The 22,436-nt window shown below is 39.5% G+C and overlaps 2 protein-coding genes across 5 annotated transcripts in view; both read left to right on the top strand.

The window, feature by feature from the left end:
- The window catches only part of Topaz1 (testis and ovary specific TOPAZ 1), a 61,557-nt gene extending 55,878 nt beyond the window's left edge, over positions 1-5,679 (top strand). The window contains exons 20-21 of the mRNA XM_020157753.2: positions 2,674-2,857; positions 5,457-5,679. Coding sequence (XP_020013342.1) covers positions 2,674-2,857; positions 5,457-5,676 — 404 coding nt within the window. The 3' untranslated portion in view covers positions 5,677-5,679. The remainder of the gene's footprint in view (positions 1-2,673; positions 2,858-5,456) is intronic.
- A 1,975-nt stretch (positions 5,680-7,654) lies between these two features.
- Positions 7,655-22,436, top strand: part of Tcaim (T cell activation inhibitor, mitochondrial) — a 41,121-nt gene continuing 26,339 nt past the window's right edge. The window contains exons 1-3 of one of the 4 annotated variants that reach the window (XM_074059994.1): positions 7,655-7,803; positions 19,926-20,017; positions 22,225-22,360. In XM_074059994.1, coding sequence (XP_073916095.1) covers positions 19,989-20,017; positions 22,225-22,360 — 165 coding nt within the window. In that variant the 5' untranslated portion in view covers positions 7,655-7,803; positions 19,926-19,988. Of the gene's footprint in view, positions 7,804-7,987; positions 8,203-19,925; positions 20,018-22,224; positions 22,361-22,436 lie in introns of those variants that run through there. The other 3 variants (XM_020157761.2, XM_020157760.2, XM_020157759.2) reach the window with 3 other exon arrangements.

Below are 22,436 nucleotides of genomic sequence, written 5' to 3' on the forward strand. Positions count from 1 at the left end.
TTGACATATCTTCTAAGAAATATAGAAGTAAAATAATTGAGTTGGTTGAAATTTAAATGTCTGTATGTCTTATTTATGCCTGCACTGCATCCCTGATCTTTATAACTTAGAATATTCTATAGCAAGCCATATAGGAAATAAGGAAATACAGAAGCTGCCACATATAGCACATATATGGTACATAGTGGTTTTTCACATGGCTTCTAGTAATAGAGCTTTGTGTATCTATGTACAGCTGTTTCTAACAAGTAAGCCTTCTCTAGACTTTCTCTAGACTGAACCACTTCAACAGTATTTTAGTTAAAGTAATTCCATGTGGAATCTAGATCTAGAAAAGGATTTTTTTTCTGCCCTCATGCAGTAAGTTGTCTTAAATTTCCATTTTTTACCACTGTAATGTACGTAACAAATATCTGAGTGTCCATGTGAGTCTTCCTGTACTAGATGTATCAACATCCTGTCTATCCATACCTGAACTAGGAATGTTTTCAAACCACCAGCCATGATCAATTTAGCAGGTGATGACTTTTTTTCTCCAGTGAATTGAGAAGATAAACATTAGGGTATATTACAGGTAGTAAGGTTAAGAATTCAACACAATTTTCATTTCAGTTATATATATGTATGCTGGATCATTATATAAAATATATTGAAATCAGAAAAAAAGTTTTGAGAGAATTTTTTTAAAAGATGCTTAGAAATGTAGGAAAGAAGAATTGTGTTTATAGCACCTCACTTCAATTTTGTCATTATGTTCCAGTTCTTCATACTATTTCCCTGTGTCTACAGAATACGTACACACTTTTTTTGCTGTATTTCCTGATGTTAGTATTTAGAATGGAATAATTTATTTTTCAAATAACTGCAACTTGGGGAAAATGCCATCAGAAGGTGGTTGGTTGACTTGCTTGCTTTGGGGTTTTTTTGTTTTTTTTTTGAGGCTGGGGTGTATTGCAGATGATCAAACCCACATGCCGAGCTATACTATACTCCCAGCCCTAGGTGTTTTCATACCAAATACGAAGTTGGAAACATTTCAATGAAATCATGACACAGCTTTCGATTTTTTAGTTGGAAATAAAATTTTATATCAAAGCAGCTAAACTTAAGCATTTATTTTTAAATTTTTAACAGCATTATGAGATCGTATCCAAATACCATATAATTCATCACTTAAAATCCACAATTCAATGGTTTTAGTGTATTTACAGAGTTGTGTAACTATTACCAGTTTTAGCATATTTTCATCACTCCCAAAAGAAACTCCATATCCATTAATGTCACTCTTCATTCCCTCAACTCCTTTGACCCTAATAAAAATTAGTTTTAAGACAGTTTTTAGCCATCTGTTAAAGCAGTTAATGTCTGTGTATATTGCAGTGCCATCATAGTAGCACATTGTCTTTTCTTAATCACACCTATGCCTTACTTCATATGCAGTGTAACTTCAAGATTTATGCATGTAGATCACAGGGAAGATTCTTTTTGTCCTTAAAGAATGTAACTGAATTATAAAACCAAGCCATTTATAGCCATTGATTGGTCCTCAAAACACCTCAGTGTTGACATTTATTACTAAAACATCTTTAGATTTATCTTCAGATATAGCTTACTTCACACTTGCAAGAAAAAATTTTTGATGCCTTATAACCACATCTGTAGTATGGGGAGTCTTTTTTTTTTCTTTTTTTTTGCCTAATTTCAAAGGTAGTAAATTGTCAGTTTAAAATGAGGTAACACGCCATGCCTTTAGCAAAGGTAACTGGTTCACAGAGATTTAACAATCACCATCTAACAAAGCATTTTAAACATAGTTTACACACAGATTTAAATTTATGTTGGAACATATTTTACTGCCTGAGTACAATTTGGATGTGTAGGAGTACTGAAGGGGTTTTCCCTGTTAGTCACTTCTAATGAGCATCTAAACAGTTGAAAAGCTGAATCTCTCTCTTGAAAGGTAAAGTTTGTAGAAATGAATTAGCGAATACAGCTACAACACATGGAGATGTCTTTTATATCTAGTGCTTATACTATAAATAAGTACTCTCAGAACTACTATAACAACTATTTAATGGCAAATATCTTCACATTATAATTTCTGTTGTCTATCTAATATTTTATATTCATAATTCAAGATAGACAATAAAGTTGCTGTAGTCCCAATCCCATTAAAACAAAACCTAAACAGCTATTGTGGATGAGTTTGTGTTTTTTTTTTTTTTTAACTTCCTTTTTCATTCTTTTTGTTTTTGAAGCAGGGTCTCACTGTCTAGCACAGCTGGCCTGGAACCTGAAATCTTCTTGCCTCACCTCACAGGTGCTGGGATTACAGTTGTACACCCATAATTATATTTACTTATAGCTTAAAATAAATGGGCATTTGCCAGAATAAAACTCAAGTTATTTTTCAGAGTTTTTAATAAGATTTCCCATTTTATATTTGATGTTTCAAAAGTTTTTAAAGTATTTCTCACTTTATAATGATGTTTCAAAGTCATTTTATAAAGAATACTAGGATAAACTCAGTGCCATACAATATGTATAGTGAAGCTGCTAAAGGGAAGAATTACTCTGTATTGTGACTAATTGTCTCTTGTAGATGTTTTGGAAGTCTAGGTTTTTTTTTTTTGTTGGGGTTTGAGTAAAGTCTGACCTTTACTTAATTTTCAGGTGCTCTTTCATTGGGTTGCTATCCACCATTAGAGGGAAATTTATACCGAAAACTTCTACTGATTCCTTCTTATTTATCTGAGATTGAAATGCTTTTAGCTATCGAAATCTTCCTGGTATCTAATGCTAGTAGTATTCAGAGTCCTGGAACTTCTACACAGATGCTTCAGATAGTTTTGAAAAGGTTAGTTGATACAACTTTAACTGCATTTTGAATGCAAATCCCGGCCTAGGAGATAGATGTGTGTATATGTTTATTTATACCTTACCTATTTGTTGCAGACTTTGTTAACATTTAAATTGAGAAAGAGACCTATTTGAGACTTAAAAATAAACAAGTTAAGAGACTAGGATTATAACACAGTGGTAGAGTGTTTGTTTAGCATGCTGGAGACCCTGAGTTTGATCCCCAGCACCAGTAAATAGAAAAACAAGTTAATAGTATTCAATGAGGGCTGGCAGAGGGGCTCAAGTGGTAGAGACCCTGCTTAGCAAGCATAAGGCCCTGAATTCAAACCCTAGTATTCCACCCCCCCATCAAAAAAAAGTAAATGTAACAGTATTCAGTAAACACATTAGTGACTTCAAAGATGTTGGATATTCAAAAAGATGGCTCTTCTTTAAAGTGCTAATCTTTTTTGTGCTTACTGTTTGGTACCTAAAAGGTCTTTATCTTTCTGCTTGCCCTAAAAGAGCTAAGGACCAGTTTTTAAAAGAGAAATAGTGATAGTTTATTAGGTTCTGTCCAGAACACTGTTGAAATAAAGCCAGCAGCTAGCCTAGTTTCTAAATTTTAAGGTGTTATTATCTATACATAAATATAATCTATACATAGTATAGGTGTTGGACCAGAGTGACAACTTTTCAATAATGTTGTTCAAAGTCTCAGAATTTAGATTTATGCCCCTCTTGAGTTCTTGTCAGCCTTATCCAGGAAACCTGCACTATAAGGATCAGATGGGACTCCTGTTTTGAAGCTTCCTGACAAAAATTTTGCTTCGGTTCACTGTTGTTACAAACCAGATATTCAGATTGAATATTAAATTAGATATGTATTACAGTATAATAAATTGCCTCAAAACCTAGTGGCTTAAAATAGCAAATATTATCTTAGTTTCTGTGGGTCAGAAATTTCAGAGCAGTTCAGCACAGGGTCTTTTATGTAGCTCAGTTTTCCACATAGTTGGTGTCAGGATGTCTGGAGCTACAGTCACCTCTGTGACAGCCTGACTGGGGCTAGAATACCTCTTTCCTAAATGACTCAAATAATCTGTTGGCAGGAAGCCTCAGTTCAACACATGAGCCTCTCCCTAGGTTGCTTCAGTGTCTTCCCAGTGTAACAGCTGACTTCTCCAGGAGTAAGTGATCTTAGAGAGAAAAGGCAAGGAGAAAGGCACAGTGCCTTTTGTGACCCATATGAAACAAGAACTGTGGAGGATCTCAGATTTCACCCTATTTGCAAGATTCAGGTTAGCCTGCCACAGTTTCATGCATGCAAGCATAAGACACAAGACTCCTGTGCTAGGGACAGAGTACTTTATTTCTTGTAGCAGAGCAAATAAGCATGATTATCTGCATACTTAATCATTCTTGCTCCGAATTCCCACAGATGGGCCCATATAGATACCTAAACATAAAGTGAGTTACAGGAAAGGAGTCCAAGCTTAGAGAACACAAATCTTTTATAATGGGTAACAAGCCTGCTTGCCCTGTGTTCTGCAGAAGGATACTAATGCGCTAAGCAAATCTGGCTTTTGCTCCAGGAGAAAGTTTGTTGTTCTTGATATAAAGATCCTTTAAATTTAGAATACAGGACAGCCGGTGTCTCTTGAAAAATTTCTCAAAATTCAGGAGACCCATGGGAAATTGTCATCCAGCAGTGTGTCCAGAGTTGCTCAGGGTCATTGGCTTCCTTTTTGCTATAGGAGTCATTTAGTCTGGCCCACACTTAGAAGAAAATAATTTTGAGTCACAACTTAAAAAAAATTCACTAAAGTTAGTTTTTTTGTTTTGTTTTGTTTTGTTTTTTTTTCCTTATAGCTCTACTTTCTGAGAGCTTCCTTGTCACTGTGCACTGTAGCAGCTCCAGGGATCTGGGCTCCCTCATTCTAATGATCACAGTCACAACTGATGGCAGATGGAGCTGATAGAAAAGTTACTAGAAAAGCAAATCCTAACACTTAGTCCTTAAGTTAGGACTGAAGAAAATAATAAGAAATTTAGTAAAGGCACATACCTATAGTTTGTTACCACATGTTAGCTACCTAGTAAGTATTTCCTTGTAACTAAAAATAGCCAATGTCAAGATCAAACTAGCATTGGTAGTAATTCTAGATTTTATTACATTTAATATAATTTTATGCAGTGTAATGAATAATTATATAATTATTTGCAAAATACATAGATTTAGCTAATTAGCTGTGTTCTAGATCAGTGTCTTTGAAAGCCTCCGTTGCAGCCTGATTTGTGATGAAATCATTTTAGGGTGTTGCAACCAGCATTCTTAAAAATGAAAAACAACAGAAAATAGAACCCATAAGCATCAGGGCAGGTCTTGTTTTGTGGAACTTTTGCTTCATTTTTACATATAAAGGTATATTACTGGGTCACAGTATGATGTCCTTCTTGCTGTGGGTCATGGACCCAAAAGTTTGAAAGCCACCACTAAAAGAATATGATAAAAAAGACTATAAATTATGGAACCAATAAATGTAAATGACTCTTGAAGAAATCGTATGGCTGCTCTTTCGAATTTTTGACTTTGTGAGGTGTTCACTTTATAGATGTGAAGAAAACAAATCACGAAGCAAGGATGATTATCAAGCTGCAGTAGAAAGATTAATTATGGCTGCTCGGATATCAGATCCAAAGCTTTTCATTAAGCACATGACTGTCAACGTTAATAAGGAGCAGGTTTACAGTTTGGAACAGTGTTCTGCCTTGAAGTGGTTGAAAGAAAATATGAAGTGGGCTGGAAAGGTTTGGCTTTTCACTAACCATTAGTCAATAAAGGCTGGTTTTTTTTTTTTTTTTAGTTCAAGTAATCATTGTTGAAAATAAAAATAAAGAGCTTTCATTGTATTCTGTTTGTGTTCTTTATTGATGTACAGTGAGTAAACAAATGCTTTTCCAGCAATAAATAATTTTTTATTGAAGCTGGCTGGGCATGGTGGCCCACACCTGAAATCCCACCACTTGGAAGGCTAAGGACCTCAAGTTTTAGATTAACCTGGGCTACATAGCGAGGCCCTATTGAAAAAAAATTGGTATGTATATAATTTGTAATAGTTTTATCCACAGTGAAAAGCAGTTGCTCAAATTACTTTTTGACTTTTAATTTAGGAGAATCTAAGTAGGGTAAATCCCTTCTTACTCTGAAAGCCAAACAATGAAAAGTAACAAACTGAATACTGGGCAGTATTTAGTAAGAGGGAAAACACATGAGCAGGTTACTGGAGTCTTCACACAAAAAAAGAAAATTTAGGATATAAAATAGATTTAGTGTGTACTCAGCCCAGTAATCAAGAGCAGTGGAATTGAGAACAGAAGATTGTGTTTTGAGGTCAGCCCATGCAAAAAGATAGGGAGATCTCATCATTCCATCTGTTGGGTGTGGTGCCTGTGAACCCAGCTACTTAGGAGAATCATAGTCTGTGGCCTTCCACAGCCAAAAAATGTGAGGCCAAACTGGGCAAAAAGTTATCAAAACCCATCTCAAGCAGTAAGTCAAGGGTAGTGGTGTGTGACTATAATCCTAGCTATGTAGAAGCATAGGTAGGAGGATCTACCCGAAAGATAACTAAACCAAAGAGTGCCAGGGGCATAGCTCAAGTGGCAACCTGCCTAGCAATTGCCAGGCCCTGAATTCAACCCCCCAGTATCACACACACACACACACACACACACACACACACAAAGACAAACAATGAAATTCCAGGGCACCATCTGAATTATCCCAAATTTTAAAAATTACTCCCACAATAGCTCCTTTAGTGCATTTTAGAATACTATAGGATTTTGAAAATTAGTAATTTATGTCAATATGACTAAAGACTAAAGAAAATATTTTAAATATGCCAGAGCTTAAATATCTGAAAACGGGTTGTTCAAACAATCCTGTCATCTTCAGAATCTGTAGCCTGTTCCCTAAAGTGGTAATTCTTAATTTAATAGCTTAAGCCATAAATTAAAACTAGTTAGAGAAAAATGTCTGAGTGAGGTAATAAAAGAACAAGTTATGACGGGCGGGGGAAGAACAAAGTATTTAAGGGAGTTCCCAAAATAGGGGATAAGTCTATAGTCTCACCAGAGCGGGAAAATCAAATCCCGGCCACTTGGCGCCGTATCTCCCTGCCGTGGGTGAAAGGTGGACTTGCCCTATAGCAATGACAGAGGTAGAGCATCACCATGACACCTGTTTGAGGTGCTTTGGGGACAGGTGCAGAGCGGCAAGAGGACAAACCCTTCTACAAACAGTAACTGAAACCCTAGGAGAAATAACGAGGCTGCCTAGAGAAAGGATGACGAGCTTTTAGCACATCGGGCTGATTTCAATGAGAAGTCGGGAGCTTGGTGCTGGAGGAGATGGAGAAATTTTTTGCCTGTCAGTGCCAAAAGGCAGTAAAGCGGAAGGAGCGGTGATCGCATTTTCCAAGTGTCATCCATGGCAGTTTGTGGAGGACATCAAAGCTACAGAAGAGAAAACCAGTAGTAAAAAGCCTACTGATGGTGAGAATGCTTACCATTTGGAAACAGAAAACGCAAGCCAGAGGAAAGAAATGTTTAAAAGTTAGCTATACTTATGCACGCAAAATTAACGGGGCCCCTAAGCAACCGGGAGTCATTTTGTCCAGCCAGCCAAGGGCTCAACGAAGCCCTGCCCGCCCGTACCCCCAGGGGCGGGGCGGGGCGGGGCGGGGCGGGGCGGGGCGGGGCGAGGCCGACCAGGCGCATGCGCGCCCCTGCCCCGCCCACTCCGGCTCAGGCGCAAGCTCCGTTGCCTTACGTTTCCCGCCGTCCCACCGACCCTGTCGGCCAATCATCTTCCGAGTCCCTCCGGCCTAGTCCTACACATCTCGGCGCTCTTTTGCGCCCCCTAAAAACACCCCACGGAGCCCCTCAGGGCGGCTGGTAAGGAAGCAGAGAAGCGGTGGCTTCAAAGCTTGCGGGGAATGCGGAGCGGTCATCTGCGCGCCGACGTCAGCACGTCAGGGTGACCCCGCGCCTCCGGACGTGCGCGGGAGGGAGGCCTGGCACGCTGCAGCCAATGAGCGCGCGACCTGTGGCCCGCCCTCTGTCAGCTCCGCCCGAGCGGCCCGGCTGGGGAGGGAGGGGACTGCGCTGCGGGCGGGGAGCCTGTCAGTGCTGCCGCCTGGGGACGGTGGGCGGCCGGCTGGTTCGCACGGCTGGTGCCCAGTGTATGGGCGCCGTCGCACAGCCCGCCGGAGGAGTGACCGTCCTGCGTTTTAGAGCGGGGAGGGAGGTGGAACAGAGCAGACAAAGCCCCGGCGGCAGACCCCTGCCAGAACTGTAAGGAGCGGAGGGACGGGTGGGTGGGGTCCTGGGACGGGATGAGGGTCGCCGCGGCCGCTCGAGCCGCCCTGGACGTGTCCACGTGCTGACTGCTCATTTGAAGCCATGCCGGGGCGGGCAGGCATCCGCATCTGTTTTAACTCGCTTCGAAACTAGAACGCAACTTAGGTGTTATTGTTTCCGACTGAAATATTTTCTCAAAGTCTTTCCCTTACAAGAAACTGTTATCACTTCAATCGCAAAGCAAGAGATTTAACCTATCTGGTAAGATTTCCTGCTTTTGCGCTTTTTGGTTGCCTGTTTCTCTACCTGAGTATTCATCTGGAAAGCAATGAGAAATGCCTGCCGTCATTCCTCCTTAACGGAACAAACGGTTTTCAAAAACCTTGTAAGATAATTAATAACTAAGGAAAATCACAGCTCAAATGAGAGCAGCCCAGGGCTTAATTTGGTTTAAATAAGTTACTTTCAAATAAAAATTGTGCAAAAGGCCAAAGCTCAATCTTGGAACCTCTACTTGGCAAACAATTTCTGTATCCGTCAAAAGTAATTTAAGCAAAACAAAAGTTTTTCTTACAGTATCCCACAATTTAAATTTCTCACAGTTTGGATAGATTTGTGCCCAATTTGGTTTGAAGCACAGATGTAGTCCCTTACTCAGCGCAGAATTTAGATTAACATTAGAAATGTTTATGAAACAAGCTGGTATCACTATTAAGTAGATTAAAGTAGCCATTTACGCTGACTTGTAAGTGAATTGTATCCTTCCACCCCCACCCCCACCCGCCCCCTCCTGGACTCAGTTTTCCAGGGTGCCTCACCTGGGAGTTCCCATCCGTGCTTATCTGTGTCATTACATTTGCTGCAGTGTGGTTTTACCTGCTTATGTCTGTTTTCCATTTCTCCCTCCCTCTCTCCTAGACCATAATTCTTTAGAGAACTGAACTTGGCTTAATGTTGTTCTAGTCCTAGTACTTTACACAAGACCTGGCACAAAAGTGTGGGATAAATGCCTCCTTGATGAATGGGTAAATTAAAGACGCACAGTGCCTTAAGACAGTGTAGCTCCTTCCTTTTTTTTTTTTTTTTTTTTTTTTAAGCATACCTGAGACCTGTCCTAGTCCTAGGAACCACTGCTACTGTGGATAGTAACCACTCATTGAGATTTTGCCTGAAGACTAGAAGCCTTCAGTTGACGTGAATGCCCCAGGCTTTTTTGTCTCTTGCACAAGAGAGAATCCACCTCTCTTGTATGTCTTTAATCTGCTTGGAGTATTTTGATTTTCTGTGTGCTAGTCCTATAAGAGAGAGAACATTAGATCTGAATGTTCTAGTTTTCTTAGCAGTGGTTTCTGAAAGTCCATTAAACGATTGACATTCTGATTATTAGCTGGACCTCTGCTTATTTAGTTTTCCCAGGGCCTGCTGATTTCAGTCAGAAGTGATCAAATTGGGTTCTTAGTCTTGGAAAGTTAAGAACTAACCCAGGAGGTGTGCCACATGCAAAGGCAGTCAGCCATGCCTACTATCCTCCTGGGCTCTAACATTGTTTCCACTTAGAATTTCATCATTTTTAAAAAATGCAAAAATAGATAAACTCTACAGGGAACAAGGAATTTGTTCAAGCAAAAGAACTTAAAATCTTCATTTGATTTTTAGCATAGAATTGTATATCTAAATATCCCTCCCGATGTTTTTATTAATGGGGTATTTTGTAAGAATTAAGCTTGCAGAGTTTCCTAACAAGATACCTCAGAATCCTCTCTGTAGCTAGAACCAGGATTCTCTAAAGCAGTGGATCTCAAAGGTGAACAAGCACCAGAATCGCTGGAGAGTATATTACACCACAGATTGCTGGAGGTGCCCTGTCTTTGATTCTGCAGGACCCATGGCCCTGATGGTCTGCATTTCCAACAAGTTCCTCTGGTGGTGTTGCTGCTTTGAGAATCTCTGCCTCTGCCTTATCCTTTTCTCTTTGCCAAAACTGGATCCTGATCAGGTCACGCCTTCCCTGTCACTTGGTCTTCAGAACCCACTCTTAAAGGGAAACACTATAAAGATTCACAGGACTCCAGGGGAAACATCAGTGTTCATTCTGATTCTTTACCAGAACTAGAAAATCTACTTTAAATTTTTCCCAGTGATTTATGTAGGAAATGACTACCTTAGAACAATAATTTGATTGAGTAGATATCAGAATTATTAACAGAATATCTTTCTATGTGTAGGCATTTTGTTTTGTTTTTTCATTTTTGAGACAGGATCTTGTTCTATAGCCCAGGCCGGCCTCGAACTGGCAATCCTCCTGCCTCAGCCTCCCAAATGCTGGGATTTACAAGGGTGTGCCACCACACCCAACCAGTATAAACCTCTTCTTACAGAAATAGAGCTCAATTATGGTTGTGAGACGGGAAATTTTCCAGAAAAAGGTCACATTTCCTCATCCCCATCCCCCACGGAACAGTCTCTTTAAAAAATCAGTATTGAGTAAACCTCAGGGGAGGGTACAGAGAGAACCCCTCCCCTCCCTTCTCGCCATTGACGGCCAGGCTGACCCTGGCAGAGGGTCCAGGCAGGAGGAGGCAAAGGTTGGGGCTGCGAGCCCCTTAGCTAGAGCTGAGAGTCCAGCTGCCACCTCTGGTGAGCAGGATTGGACCGCCATACAGTTAGTTCCTTCTAGGCTCAGCAGTGCAACTTAAGAGTTTAATGGGGGCTTCAGTGTGAAGGCAGAGGAGCTGGTGGTCAGTTTAGGAGTAATGAGTGCCCTAGTAGGCGTGCCTTAGTGACCCCAGAGAGGTGGCAGCCTGGCCTCGCTGTCTCTGCTCACATTGCAGGCAGCCTCTTCTCCCACCCTCTGTTTTCCAGCTAGGGAGTCTGTGGGGACTGGAAGGAGGCCAGAGGAAAGGGACAAATTTGTGCATGGAGAGGATAAAGGGTGCCACTCATCCCACTCATCTCTTGCTAGTGGGAATGTAAAATGATACAGTCACTGTGGAAAACAGCTTGATGACTCCATAAAAAGTTAAATATGGCCAAGCAACTTCATTCCTAGGTATGTACCGAAATGAATTGAGAAGGAAAAAAAATCAGTGATATTCATGGTGGCAGTTCTCATACCACAGTGTAACTTTGTTAGACTCTCTTCAGTTTTCTTTTTTGAAGAGAAAAATTACTATTTCAAAACTTGTGGTTATTGCTTAAGTGCTAACTTTGGCTTCAGGTTGTAAAACTAAACCATTAGCCATTCTGATAGTTTCAAAATATTTTTTCTTAAAGTTTATAAAATTAAATCATTCAGTTGTACTTTTTGACTTGTATATAGCCTTGGAAATTTGCCTACTTTTTAAAAGATTCTCAGACTAAAGTTTTCCATTTGTTTGTTTGTTTGTTTATGTGTTTTATTTAGTGGTACTAAAGGAGTGAACTCAGGGCCTTGTGCTTGCTAAGCAAGTGCTCTACCACATGAGCCATACCTCCAGCTCTTCTTGATTTAGTTATTTTTCAGATAGGGTCTTGCTGTTTTGACAAGGTCAGTCTGGTACTATGATCCTCTTACCTATACCTCCCACATAGAAGGAATGATGGGTATGACCACAATGCCAGGCTTATTGGTTGATATGGGGGGCTGGCTTTGAATCTCAATCCTCTCTCTGCCTCTGGAGTAGCTGGGATCACAGTGCCTAGCCAGACTAAGATTTTTTAAGATTGTGATAATTTTGAGTTTGCCAGTCACAATATTTGTTTTCAGATAAAATGTTATATTTAACTGCATGTAAGTTTTTCCTTTTTTATAAAATAAAGATAAAATTCAATTAAATATGCACTGATTTCACTGGCTAACTTATGCTTCTGTCCAGCAGACTGTAGCATTGCATTAACTCAAAGTACTCTCTCCATTAGTGCAAATTTAAAATTCAGAATTGATGGGCAGTTTAGAGTGACTGTAGTACACAGGTATTCCTGCTGTAATTCCACACACGTTTCTGGAAATCCCAATACCATGCAAGATAATTCATTTATGGGGAAAAATACCACTCAAAACTTACAAAATTTTATAAGAGCACTAACAAAAGTCATATTAAGTCTAGTATAGACAAGTTTCATCGAAGTTAATATTTTATTTAGTCTAAAAGTAGCCTTATCAGTCATTTACCCTCTGGCTTCCCAGAGTGTTTGATGTAGTGAAGCTGGAAGCCACTAGACATCCTGCTTCTTAAGCCCAAGGAAGGAACTAGTGAGGGATTTTCTATTTTTTCCTTAAGGTCTTTACTATCACTAAAGGTTTCCTTTTAGTCCTTTTAGTAGAAGCCCACCTCTACTGACTGCCAATCACTAACGTGCTGGAGGAAATGCATGTTTCCCCATTTGCCATTTGCACGTAGGCTAATTCACATTAAAGAGACTTCTCTTAACCATTTCTATTACTTAATAGATGAGGAAACAAACTCAGAAAGTTGCCATAACTTGCCAGCCTGGACAACATAGCAAGTTCTGAGCCAGCCTGGGCTACACAGTGAGATCCTGTCTCAAAAACAAAACAAAATAAAATCTCTTTCTAAATTTAGAAACCATGATTTAATGTTCAGACTTTTATTTGAATATTAATGTGGGAGGATCACCTTTCCAAGAACTTATGTCCTTTGTTAATTATTTCTCAGTAGTAGTTTAATTTATATCCTATAATTACAGAGTACATAGCAAATGGACTAATTTTTCTGGACAACTGAATGGCGTTACTTTACAGAATTTTTATTTTTGCTTTATTTTTATGGAAATGTTTCTAAATCATGCTACATTGTTCTGTCTTATGTCCAACATACATTATAGCCCATAACTGAAAGTCATTAAGTAGGACTGAGGGTGTGGTAGAGGTTAGAGCACTTGTCTACTATGTGAAAAACCCTGGGGTTGGTCCTCAGCAGAAGGGAGGAGAGAGGAAAAAGGGAGGAAGGGAGAGAGGGAGGGGAGAGAAGGAGAGAAGGAAGGAAGTCAGTCAGTCAGTCAGTCATTAAGGGTACTATCTTAGTTTTTTCAGGCTGTTATGGAAAAATGCTATGAACTGAGTGGTCTGGAAACACAGTCTAGAGGCTGGGAAGTACATCCAGGTGACTGCAGGTTTGGCATCCGATGAGAGCCAGTGTAATTCCAATCCTGAAGGCTCTTGCCCTCATGACCTAGTGACCTGAAGAACCTACCTCCTAATGCCATCTCATTGGTGATTATGTTTCAACATATGAACTTGGGGGAGGATACAGACACTTCTAACTTTTCTAAGATTTTTTTCTAATTTCTTCAGTTTTGCTGTAAGTGATTCTTTGGAGAATAATTCTAACTAACTCTTATTAAGACTGACCCTAGAAGCTGCTTTCTGAATGATGTAATTTGACTGCCTACCCCTAAAATTCATTATAAGTTAAGGACTAGGGGTGTGGCTCAAATGGTAAAGCAAACTCAAGGCCCTGAATTCAAGCCCCAGTCCTGCCACCCTCCAAAACAAAATTCTTTATGAATCAATTTTGAAGCAACTCATCTTTTATAAATTGGTTTCATATTTTTATTCGTTCTTTTAATATTCTTTAACTTTCAAAATTCAAAACTTTTTCTTCTGCAGTGTTGAGGGGTCAAACTCAGGGCCTGTGCATCCTGGGAGAGTACTCTACCATTGAGCTGCTTCCCAGCCCCTCAAAACATTTAAATTTTCAAATCAGTATACAGCAGTTTCCTTTCAGTGTCTTGTTTGTGATGTCTTGGCTTTTGTAAAAATATGGAACAACATGTATCATTTCAATCACCTATATTATTCATCAGGCAGAAATATTTTGATTTCATGGGCTTCCGAGATATTGCCATAAAACAATTAAAACCAGGTTGCAGTTGTAGGCCTAAGTGCAACTTTGAGTTGTTCGGTAACTTTGACTTTTCAAGGCTTCATTGCTAACTTTTGGGAGCATTTTATGCTGAATAACACATGCTGATTAATTAGAGCTTGACTGAGAATTGTGTCATCTATTTCTCATTCACACACTATGAGCTTCTCAAGTACTTTTCCTTGTTTCATAGCCATAATTTTAGCTCATTCAGTATTATCCTTGCAGTCAAATGACATAAATTTTCTTAATACAAAAAATGAGGGGCTAGGGATGTAGCTCAGTGGTGGAGCACTTGCATTGCATGAGCAAGGATATGATTCAGTCACCAACACTGAAAAAATTATATGTATATACACATATGTGTATATATATATTGTTATATACATACAGTTTAATTTTATTGTTTGTGAGTGTAGAGAGCTTTTTTTCTTTTTTTTGGTGGGACTAGGGTTTGAACTCAAGGCTTTGTACTCTGCCACTTAAGCCACATCTCCAGTCCATTTTGCTCTGGTTATTTTAGAGATAGGGTGCCATGAACTAGTTGCCCAGGCTGGCCTTGAACCTCAGTCCTCTGGATCTCAGCCTCCCAAGTAGTTAGGATTGCATGCATGAGTCAAGGAGCCCAGCAGAGCTGCTTTTTCTTGAACTAGATTGGAACCACAGCTGTAACTGTCCTGAGACACATTTCCCAGGCTTCAGGCCTGTCTAAAATAATGAACAGCATTCATATCCTACTTAACTCATTTTCTTTGTTAAATTTGTGTGCTGAAGCTTTGACTTTTTTTTTAAGAACATATTTCATGGTTTTTGTAAATAAACTAGGAAATAAGAAAAGATTAAAGCATTTAATATCACCTAGTGATAGCCATTGTTACAGATTCCATTTGTATATCCCTCTAGTCTTTTTTTCTTTGTAAGCTTTGAGCTTTGGACTTGTGCTATCTTAAATAATCTGGATTGTTCCAATTACATTATGATGAAGTGTGGTGAGAATTCAGTCCCTCACCAATAACACTGAAACTTAAGTTAGTTCAAGTGGTTCTTTTCTCCTCATTGTATCTCATTTGATCTCAGAACTCTTCAAGCTGGTATTTCCAAATGTGTGTGTACGTCTTAAACAAAATATCAATGCAGATGATTAAATAAAATCCCCTTTTGAACATTCAAAGAAATAAACACATTCTGCAACAAGAAACTTGCTATACCAGTCAACCAGAAGAGAAATTTAGGACTAAGTGTGATGGTGTACACCTGTAATCCCAGCAACTTGGGGGGTAGAGCCAGGAGGCTACCGGTCTGAGGCCAGCCAGGCAAAAGCTCAAGACCCTATCTGAAAAACACACTAAAAGCAAAAGGGCTGATGGTGTAGTTCAAGTGGTACTGCACTTGCCTAGCAAGCATGAGTCACTGAATTCAATTCCCAGTACCACAAAAAAAGAAAGAAAGAAAGAAAGAAATTGAAGTATCCATTGTTTGAAAGTGCATTTTTAAGATAATTTTTTTTTTGGCAATATTGGTTTAAACTCAAGGCCTCACACTTGCTAGGCAGATTAAGATAATTCTTTTTTTTTTCCTTAAAAATACCTATTTCCATCATTCTATTAGCCACAATTATGCTTCGTTACATTTTTTTGACTCAGCTAGCCACATCATGAAAATATTTTTCCCAACATTTTGATGCTGAGGATTTGGCAATACAACTTCCTTTGACCATGCAGTTGGTTGTTTTGAGAGAATATGTTGTCATCAGATCTCTACAGGAAAGGGATCATGAATGGAGAGCAGCGAAAGCTCAGATCCTTATTAAAATGGGAGGAGAGAGGGTTTACCTGGTGATTATCATATGCATAATGGGGCATTTCAAGACTTATATGGCACTGCCCTTAGGTTTTATTTTGTTTTGTTTAAATCACTTGGTCAGTTAACATGGAGTCTAGTATACTTGAATATACTACTAAAGATACAAATTATTAGAAAGTTCATGTGATTCCAGTCTTTTTCCCCTTTTAATATACTTGACTAAGCTTTAGAATAAACTTAGGTTCACAGCAAAATTAAGCAGAAATGAAGAGAGTTCCCACACACCCTCCTGTCCTGAGACATAACCTCCCTCCCTGTGGCCTGCGCCAGAGTTCTACATTTGTTATAGTTGGTGAACCTACGCTGATCTGTCATTGTCACCCAAGGTCCCCAGTTCTGGGTTTACTTTTGGTGGTGTGCACTCTAAGGATTTTGTCAAATGGGTGTTGATGAGTTTCCACCATTATAGTATCAAACAGAAGTCTCTCCACCCTAAAAACCTCTGAGCTCTTTTCATTCCTCCCATCCTGTAGCCCCTGAACCACTAGTCTTTTTTATGTCTCTATACTTTTGCCTTTCAGAGAATCATATAGTATGTAGACTTTTCAGATTGGTTTTTTAAGTTTAGTAATATGAAGTTAAGTTTCCTCCACATATTTTCATGTCTCAGTAGCTTCTTTTTGGCCTGAATAATATTCCATTGTCTGAATACATCATAGTTTATCCATTCACCTACTAAAGATGACATTTTTGCTTCCAAATTTTGAATAAAGCTACTTTAAGCATTCACGTGTAGGTTTTCAGTACATTTAGGTAAATACCAAGGAGTGAATACAGCTGTGTTATGGGACAGTAAGAGTATGTTTAGTTTTCTTTTAAAAAAAAAAGTGCCAAGCTGTACCATTTTTGTATTCCCATCAGTGGTGAATGAGAGTTCCTTTTGCTCCATGCCCTCATCAGCATTCATTGTTGTCAGGATTTTCCATTTTGATCATTCTAATAGGTGTGTAGCAGTATTTCATTACTGTTTTAATTTGAAGTTCCCTGATGATATGGGATGTTAACATCTTTTTATGTGATTATTTGCCATCTGTATATCTGCTTGAGTAATGTGTCTGTTCAGGTTTTTGCCTGTTTTTAATTGGGTTGTTTATTTTCCTATTGTTGAATTTTTAAGAGTTCTTAACCTATTACAGGTAACAGCCCATTATCAGATGTGTCTTTTGCAATTTTTGTTTTTCTGCAAGTATGTGGCTTATGTTCTTATTTCTTGTGTCCTGCATGAGCTTGTCCTATAAACCTTAATTGGGGGTGACAGAAGATGCAGAAAAAAGACAACAGAAGACCAAACATTCATAAAGCTGGGGCCAGGTGGGCTGAGCACTCAGATGGAGACACACCAACCCCCTCCACCTCCAGTTTGTTTATTATATATAGTAGCAACAGGAGGTGGAGAGGCATTTCTCAGGGGAGGGGACGTGACATTGTGATCCTCAAGAACAGGAGGAACCTGTGACAACTTCTCTCTGAACATAAACATTAAAGGAAAAAACAGCTGTACTGCATCCTGCCCACTTCTGCAGCTGAGGCTGTGCCAACTCAAGCGTGTAATTTATTGGGCATAATTATACTTGCTCCCTTTTGCGGTGTGGGGCTGTGCCAAACTCAAGCCTGCAGCTTATTCAATACACCTGTCCGCTCTCCACATCTCCCCCTTTTTTAATTTCTTAAATGTTCTCAATGAAGCCTGTCCCCTTTAATCCAAGGAGTTGTCTCCACATCATGCAGCAGAAAACAGGTGAACACCAGAAGGAGTGCTTTAGCATGTTAGATGGATTGAAACCCTTGAACTCGTCCAGGATGAACAGTAGCTGGAGAAACAACGTTATCATAAGCCTTTTGGTGGCCAATACTTGTTGTCTTAATAGCCGTAAGTCCACAGTATTGTTTGCTTCGTTCTCATGCTCCATAAGACGGGTTTTACCTGTAAAGCTGTAGCCACTATATTGAGGCACCAAATGTCCTGAAGAATGACCTCCATGTGCACCGTACCATCAGTGAAGGTAGATACAAGGTGGCTCTACCAAGTGATAGGATGCACCACTGGCGGGTTGGGCATGAAAGTCCAGTATGCATCACCTTGGACAACATCCACCTGTATTGTAATTATGACCAATGCCGCCAGCAGTGTGGCTGAGGGATTCCCAGCCATCCCCAGACTACTGGTCACCATCATCGCCGTGTCCATTAGTTTTTCAATTTGACCCCAGGTGGGTGACTCACTGTCCCGCGTCTGCCTCACCAGTGCCATTTCCTTGGCTGCCCTCTGGTTGGTGAAAGAGTCAGCCTTAGCAGTTCCCTGTCCCAGGGCAAGTCTTCCAGTCTCATCTTCCTCATCTTCAGGACCAGGGGATCCATGAGGCTTGACAAACTGCAATGGTACCTACACTGGGTGTTCTGCATCTTCAGGAAAAACACAAACATGCCCTCGACCCCACATAGCCTGCAGTGAGCAATGACATGCTTAGTGGCCTCACCAGCATGTGCAGAGGCATAGATATAAATTGCCTATGCAAGGCTGAAGCATTTTGATGGTACACAGCATGACTTAGTCGGGCAGCTTCTACGGATGCAGGAGTTTGTGTGGGCAAACCCAAAGCAAGCCCAGAGACTAGGTTATCTGCCCAGGCATTACTGTCAGTGAGTAGGTTGGGGAGGTTAAAATGTGGGCACAAATGGCTCACAAAACAGGGATAAAGGCGGGTTAGCACCAGCAATTGCCAGAGTGCTCTTGTGGCTCTGGGGTGACAGGAGATGCCAAAAAGGACAACAGACAGAAGGCCAAACATTCATAAAGCTGGGCCAGGTGGGCTGGGCACTCAGATGGAGACACACTAATCTCCTCCACCTCCAGTGAGTTTATTATACACACTGGCAACACGAGGTGGAGAGGCATTTCTCAGGGGAGGGGACGTGACATTGTGATCCTTAGGAACAGAAGGAACCTGTGACAACTTCTCTCTAAACATAAACATTAAAGGAAAAAAACAGCTGTACTGCATCCTGCCCACTTCTGCAGCTGAGGCTGTGCCAACTCAAGCATGCAATTTATTGGGCATAATTATGCTTGCTCCCTTTTGTGGTTTGGGGCTGTGCCAAACTCAAACCCACAGCTTATTTAATACACCTGTCCACTCTCCACACTTATTCTCTTAACATTGTCTTTTACAGAGAGAAGTTTTTACATTTTAAAGATGTCCAGCTTTTCAATTATTTCTTTGATGGATGATGATTTTAGTGTTATATCTAAAAAGTCATATCCATACCCAAAGTCATCTAGATTTTCTGCTGTGTTATCTTCTGGCTTTTTGTAATTTTGCATTTTACATTTACACCTGTAATACATTTTGAGTTAATTTTTGAGAAGAGCATAAGGTCTGCATCTAGGTTGCTGTTTTTGTTTTTTTGGGGGTTTTTTGTTTTTGTTTTTGCATGTGGATGTCCAGTTATTCCAGTACCCTTTGTTGAAAAGACTAACTTTGCTCCATGTATTGTCCTTGTTCCTTTCAGAGATCAATTGATTATATTTAGAAGGTCTGTTTCTGGGCTCTCTATTCTTGTTCCATGGGTCTATTTGTATTTTCTTTTGCCAGTATTCCACTATCTTGACTACCGTAGCTCTAGAGTAAGTCTTGAAATCAGATATGTTGGTGTTCCAACATTGTTCTTCAGTGTTTAGTTGGCTGCTCAGGAACTTTAGAATCCATTTGTCAGTATCCACAAAACAACTTGCTGGAATATTGATTGGGATTGCAAGCTAAGGCTAAGTTGGGAAGAACTGACATGACAGTATTGAGTCTTCTTGTCCACAAACATGGGATGTCTCCCCATTGATTTAGTTCTTTGATTTGTTTTACCAGAGTTCTATACTTTTCTTCATATTGGTTGTATACATATTTTATTGGATTAATAATGATTTCATTATAATGGTAATGATATTAGCATTTGCTAATGTGTTTTTAATTTCTAATTCCTTTTGTTCACTTGTAGTATCTGCTTAATTGTTAGGCAATTAATGGATGTCTGGAAATTGATGTACGAATATATTCAGAAATGTTTTGCCTCCTGAGACCTTTGAGGAGGTAAGTTTTGTGGTCCAATCTATATTTAGTATGGGGGGGGCATCAGTTATGCATTTGGTTAATTTCAATTGTTATTTTTCAAACTTTAAAGCTTTTTATATTGCAGTGGAAGGCAGGAATTTTTAAAAGAAGAAAAAAATTCATGTGAGCAGTCATGTCTTGAAAGAGTCCATTCAGAGCTGGAGATTTTTTTTTAAAAGGATACTGTGTTTCAGAAAAGTTCTGTGTGAAATGCTTAAAAAGAAAAAAGATTAAGTTTTTCTTTAGCGCAGTCTCTTTATGGTATGATATTCCAAATATGCACAACACATGGTTTCTTTTTTTTTAGTTTAGAAGGGGGAATGACTATTTGTAGTGAGAATGCAGATCTCTCCTAGCACATAGGTGTGCAGAAATCATTCAATGAGTGGACACCATGTATAAAAGTGATGGTGGGAGGCGTGGAGGTATATTAGGCCTAGGACTCATGAAGAAGAAAGGGGAAGACTAAGGTAGATCACTGGGGACTTAATTGAGGGTTTCCGTAAGGAGCAATTAAGATAAGTTGGAAAGGCAGACTGAGAAATAATTGTGGCTAAGGAGTGGGTCTCTTCCTGCAGGAATTGTGGAAGCCCTCAAAGGTATTTATATAAAGAAGACAATGACAGTAGCCTTTAGGAAAGTTAACCTATTCATGGTTTGCAGTGTAGTTGGGAAAAATAGATAAGAGCCTGTGCAGTGCAGTTTGGGTGATGACACTGGCAGCTAGTAAGTGGAAACCAGGAGGATTTCTAGGACAATGGAATTTCCACAATGGGTGGGGATAACGAGCACATTCAGATTTTGCAACACTTGAGAAAGGGGTGCCGCAATACCAGAAATCAGGAAGCGAACCCTGGATTGAGGTCTCTGACCACCTCCTTGCCTCCAGTAGCCAGGCTGAGTGTAAAAGGCAAATGATGGCCTGTACTTCTTTTGTACGTATGTAAAATTTGAGAGGCTGGCAGGAGACTTTTGGAAATGAGAAGTGGAGCTCAGAGGAGGAATAAGCAGAGTTGTCCCTGTCATTTCTTTGGACTAGCTCATCTTGAAGACTTGAAGCCCCGATCATTGTTTCCTTATTTTATTGTTCAGATTCCTGCTGTAATCCTTAATGTCCACCTATACATTGATTTGATTTTAGAAGAGGTTCCAATGCATGCAGAAAACAAAACAAAAGGTAATCTGAAAATATGTTAGTAGCCTCCAGATTGTTAGAGAATCTCCAAAAATAGGCAGGCATGATGGCCCAAACTTGTAATCACAACACTGGGCAGGCTGAGGTAGGAGAATCCCAAGTTCAATGCCAGCCTTGTCTACATAATGAGACCATGTCTCAAAAAAAAAAAAAAGGCTGTCCAGAAATTATCCTGATTCTGTAATCGCTACCATCTTAAAAAATGTAAAACCTTTCAGAGACTCAGCATACCTAATGCATTATAAAAGTATACACCAAGTTTGGAGAGTTCTTTTTAGAACATTTAGAAAGGAAAAGGCAAAATACAACAATCAAAAATAGATGACATGGAAATGCTTCCCAAGAATTGCAAGTAATTTCATTTGGACTTAAAAAAAACTTTTGTTTTCTTTGGAAAAATAACTGTATTTTCAAAAACATTCCAGGGGGCTTGGGTCAAAATTCAAAAATGAGAATGTCAAGTTATCCAACTTGAATAATGTTACCATTCTAGAAATGAGGAAATCAACTCATGAGACATCTTTTCTTCAAGATATTTTCCACTACAAGTCAGGCATGCCGGTACACATCTATAATCCCGGCACTAGAGAGGCTCAGGTAGGAGGACTAGAGTTCAAGGACAATCTGGGCTACACAGTAAGACCCCGCCATCCCCAAAAAAACAAGATACTTTCCACTACAAAGAAAAAAATTACACTGTTGGATATTGAGAAAAACAACAGAACAGGATTTTCTTTTCAAGAAGAAAATTGTTATCATTTGCAGAGAAACCAGTTAACATTTCAAAGTAAATTATGAAGGGGAAATTTTACTATTATATAATTCTCATATTGGATCAGAGGAATTTATAGCCATTGTTTAAGAAACTTGACAGATTTCAGAAGACTACAAAGCTTGTCTCTTGTTTCTATGGTATTTTACCTTAACTGTCACTTCCTGCATGAGAGATATATGTGTGTGCACAGAGAATAATCAGGCCATGTCTTCGAAGGTTCTATCTGGAGAAGATTCTGCCACACTGGTTTCACTATTCACGAGCTTTGTCGGGAGCAGAAGCAGTCAATGCATTGAGGCCTTTCTATTTTGCAGTCCATCCAGATTTCTTCGGAAAGCACCCCAGAGAAAGGGTAAACATTTTTTTAACCTTTGTCTACATTTCCATTTAGTTTGTTTCCCTTTATACAATATAATACAGAGAGTTCT

The sequence above is a fragment of the Castor canadensis genome, chromosome 17 (assembly GCF_047511655.1).
Source record: "Castor canadensis chromosome 17, mCasCan1.hap1v2, whole genome shotgun sequence".
Taxonomy (NCBI): domain Eukaryota; kingdom Metazoa; phylum Chordata; class Mammalia; order Rodentia; family Castoridae; genus Castor; species Castor canadensis.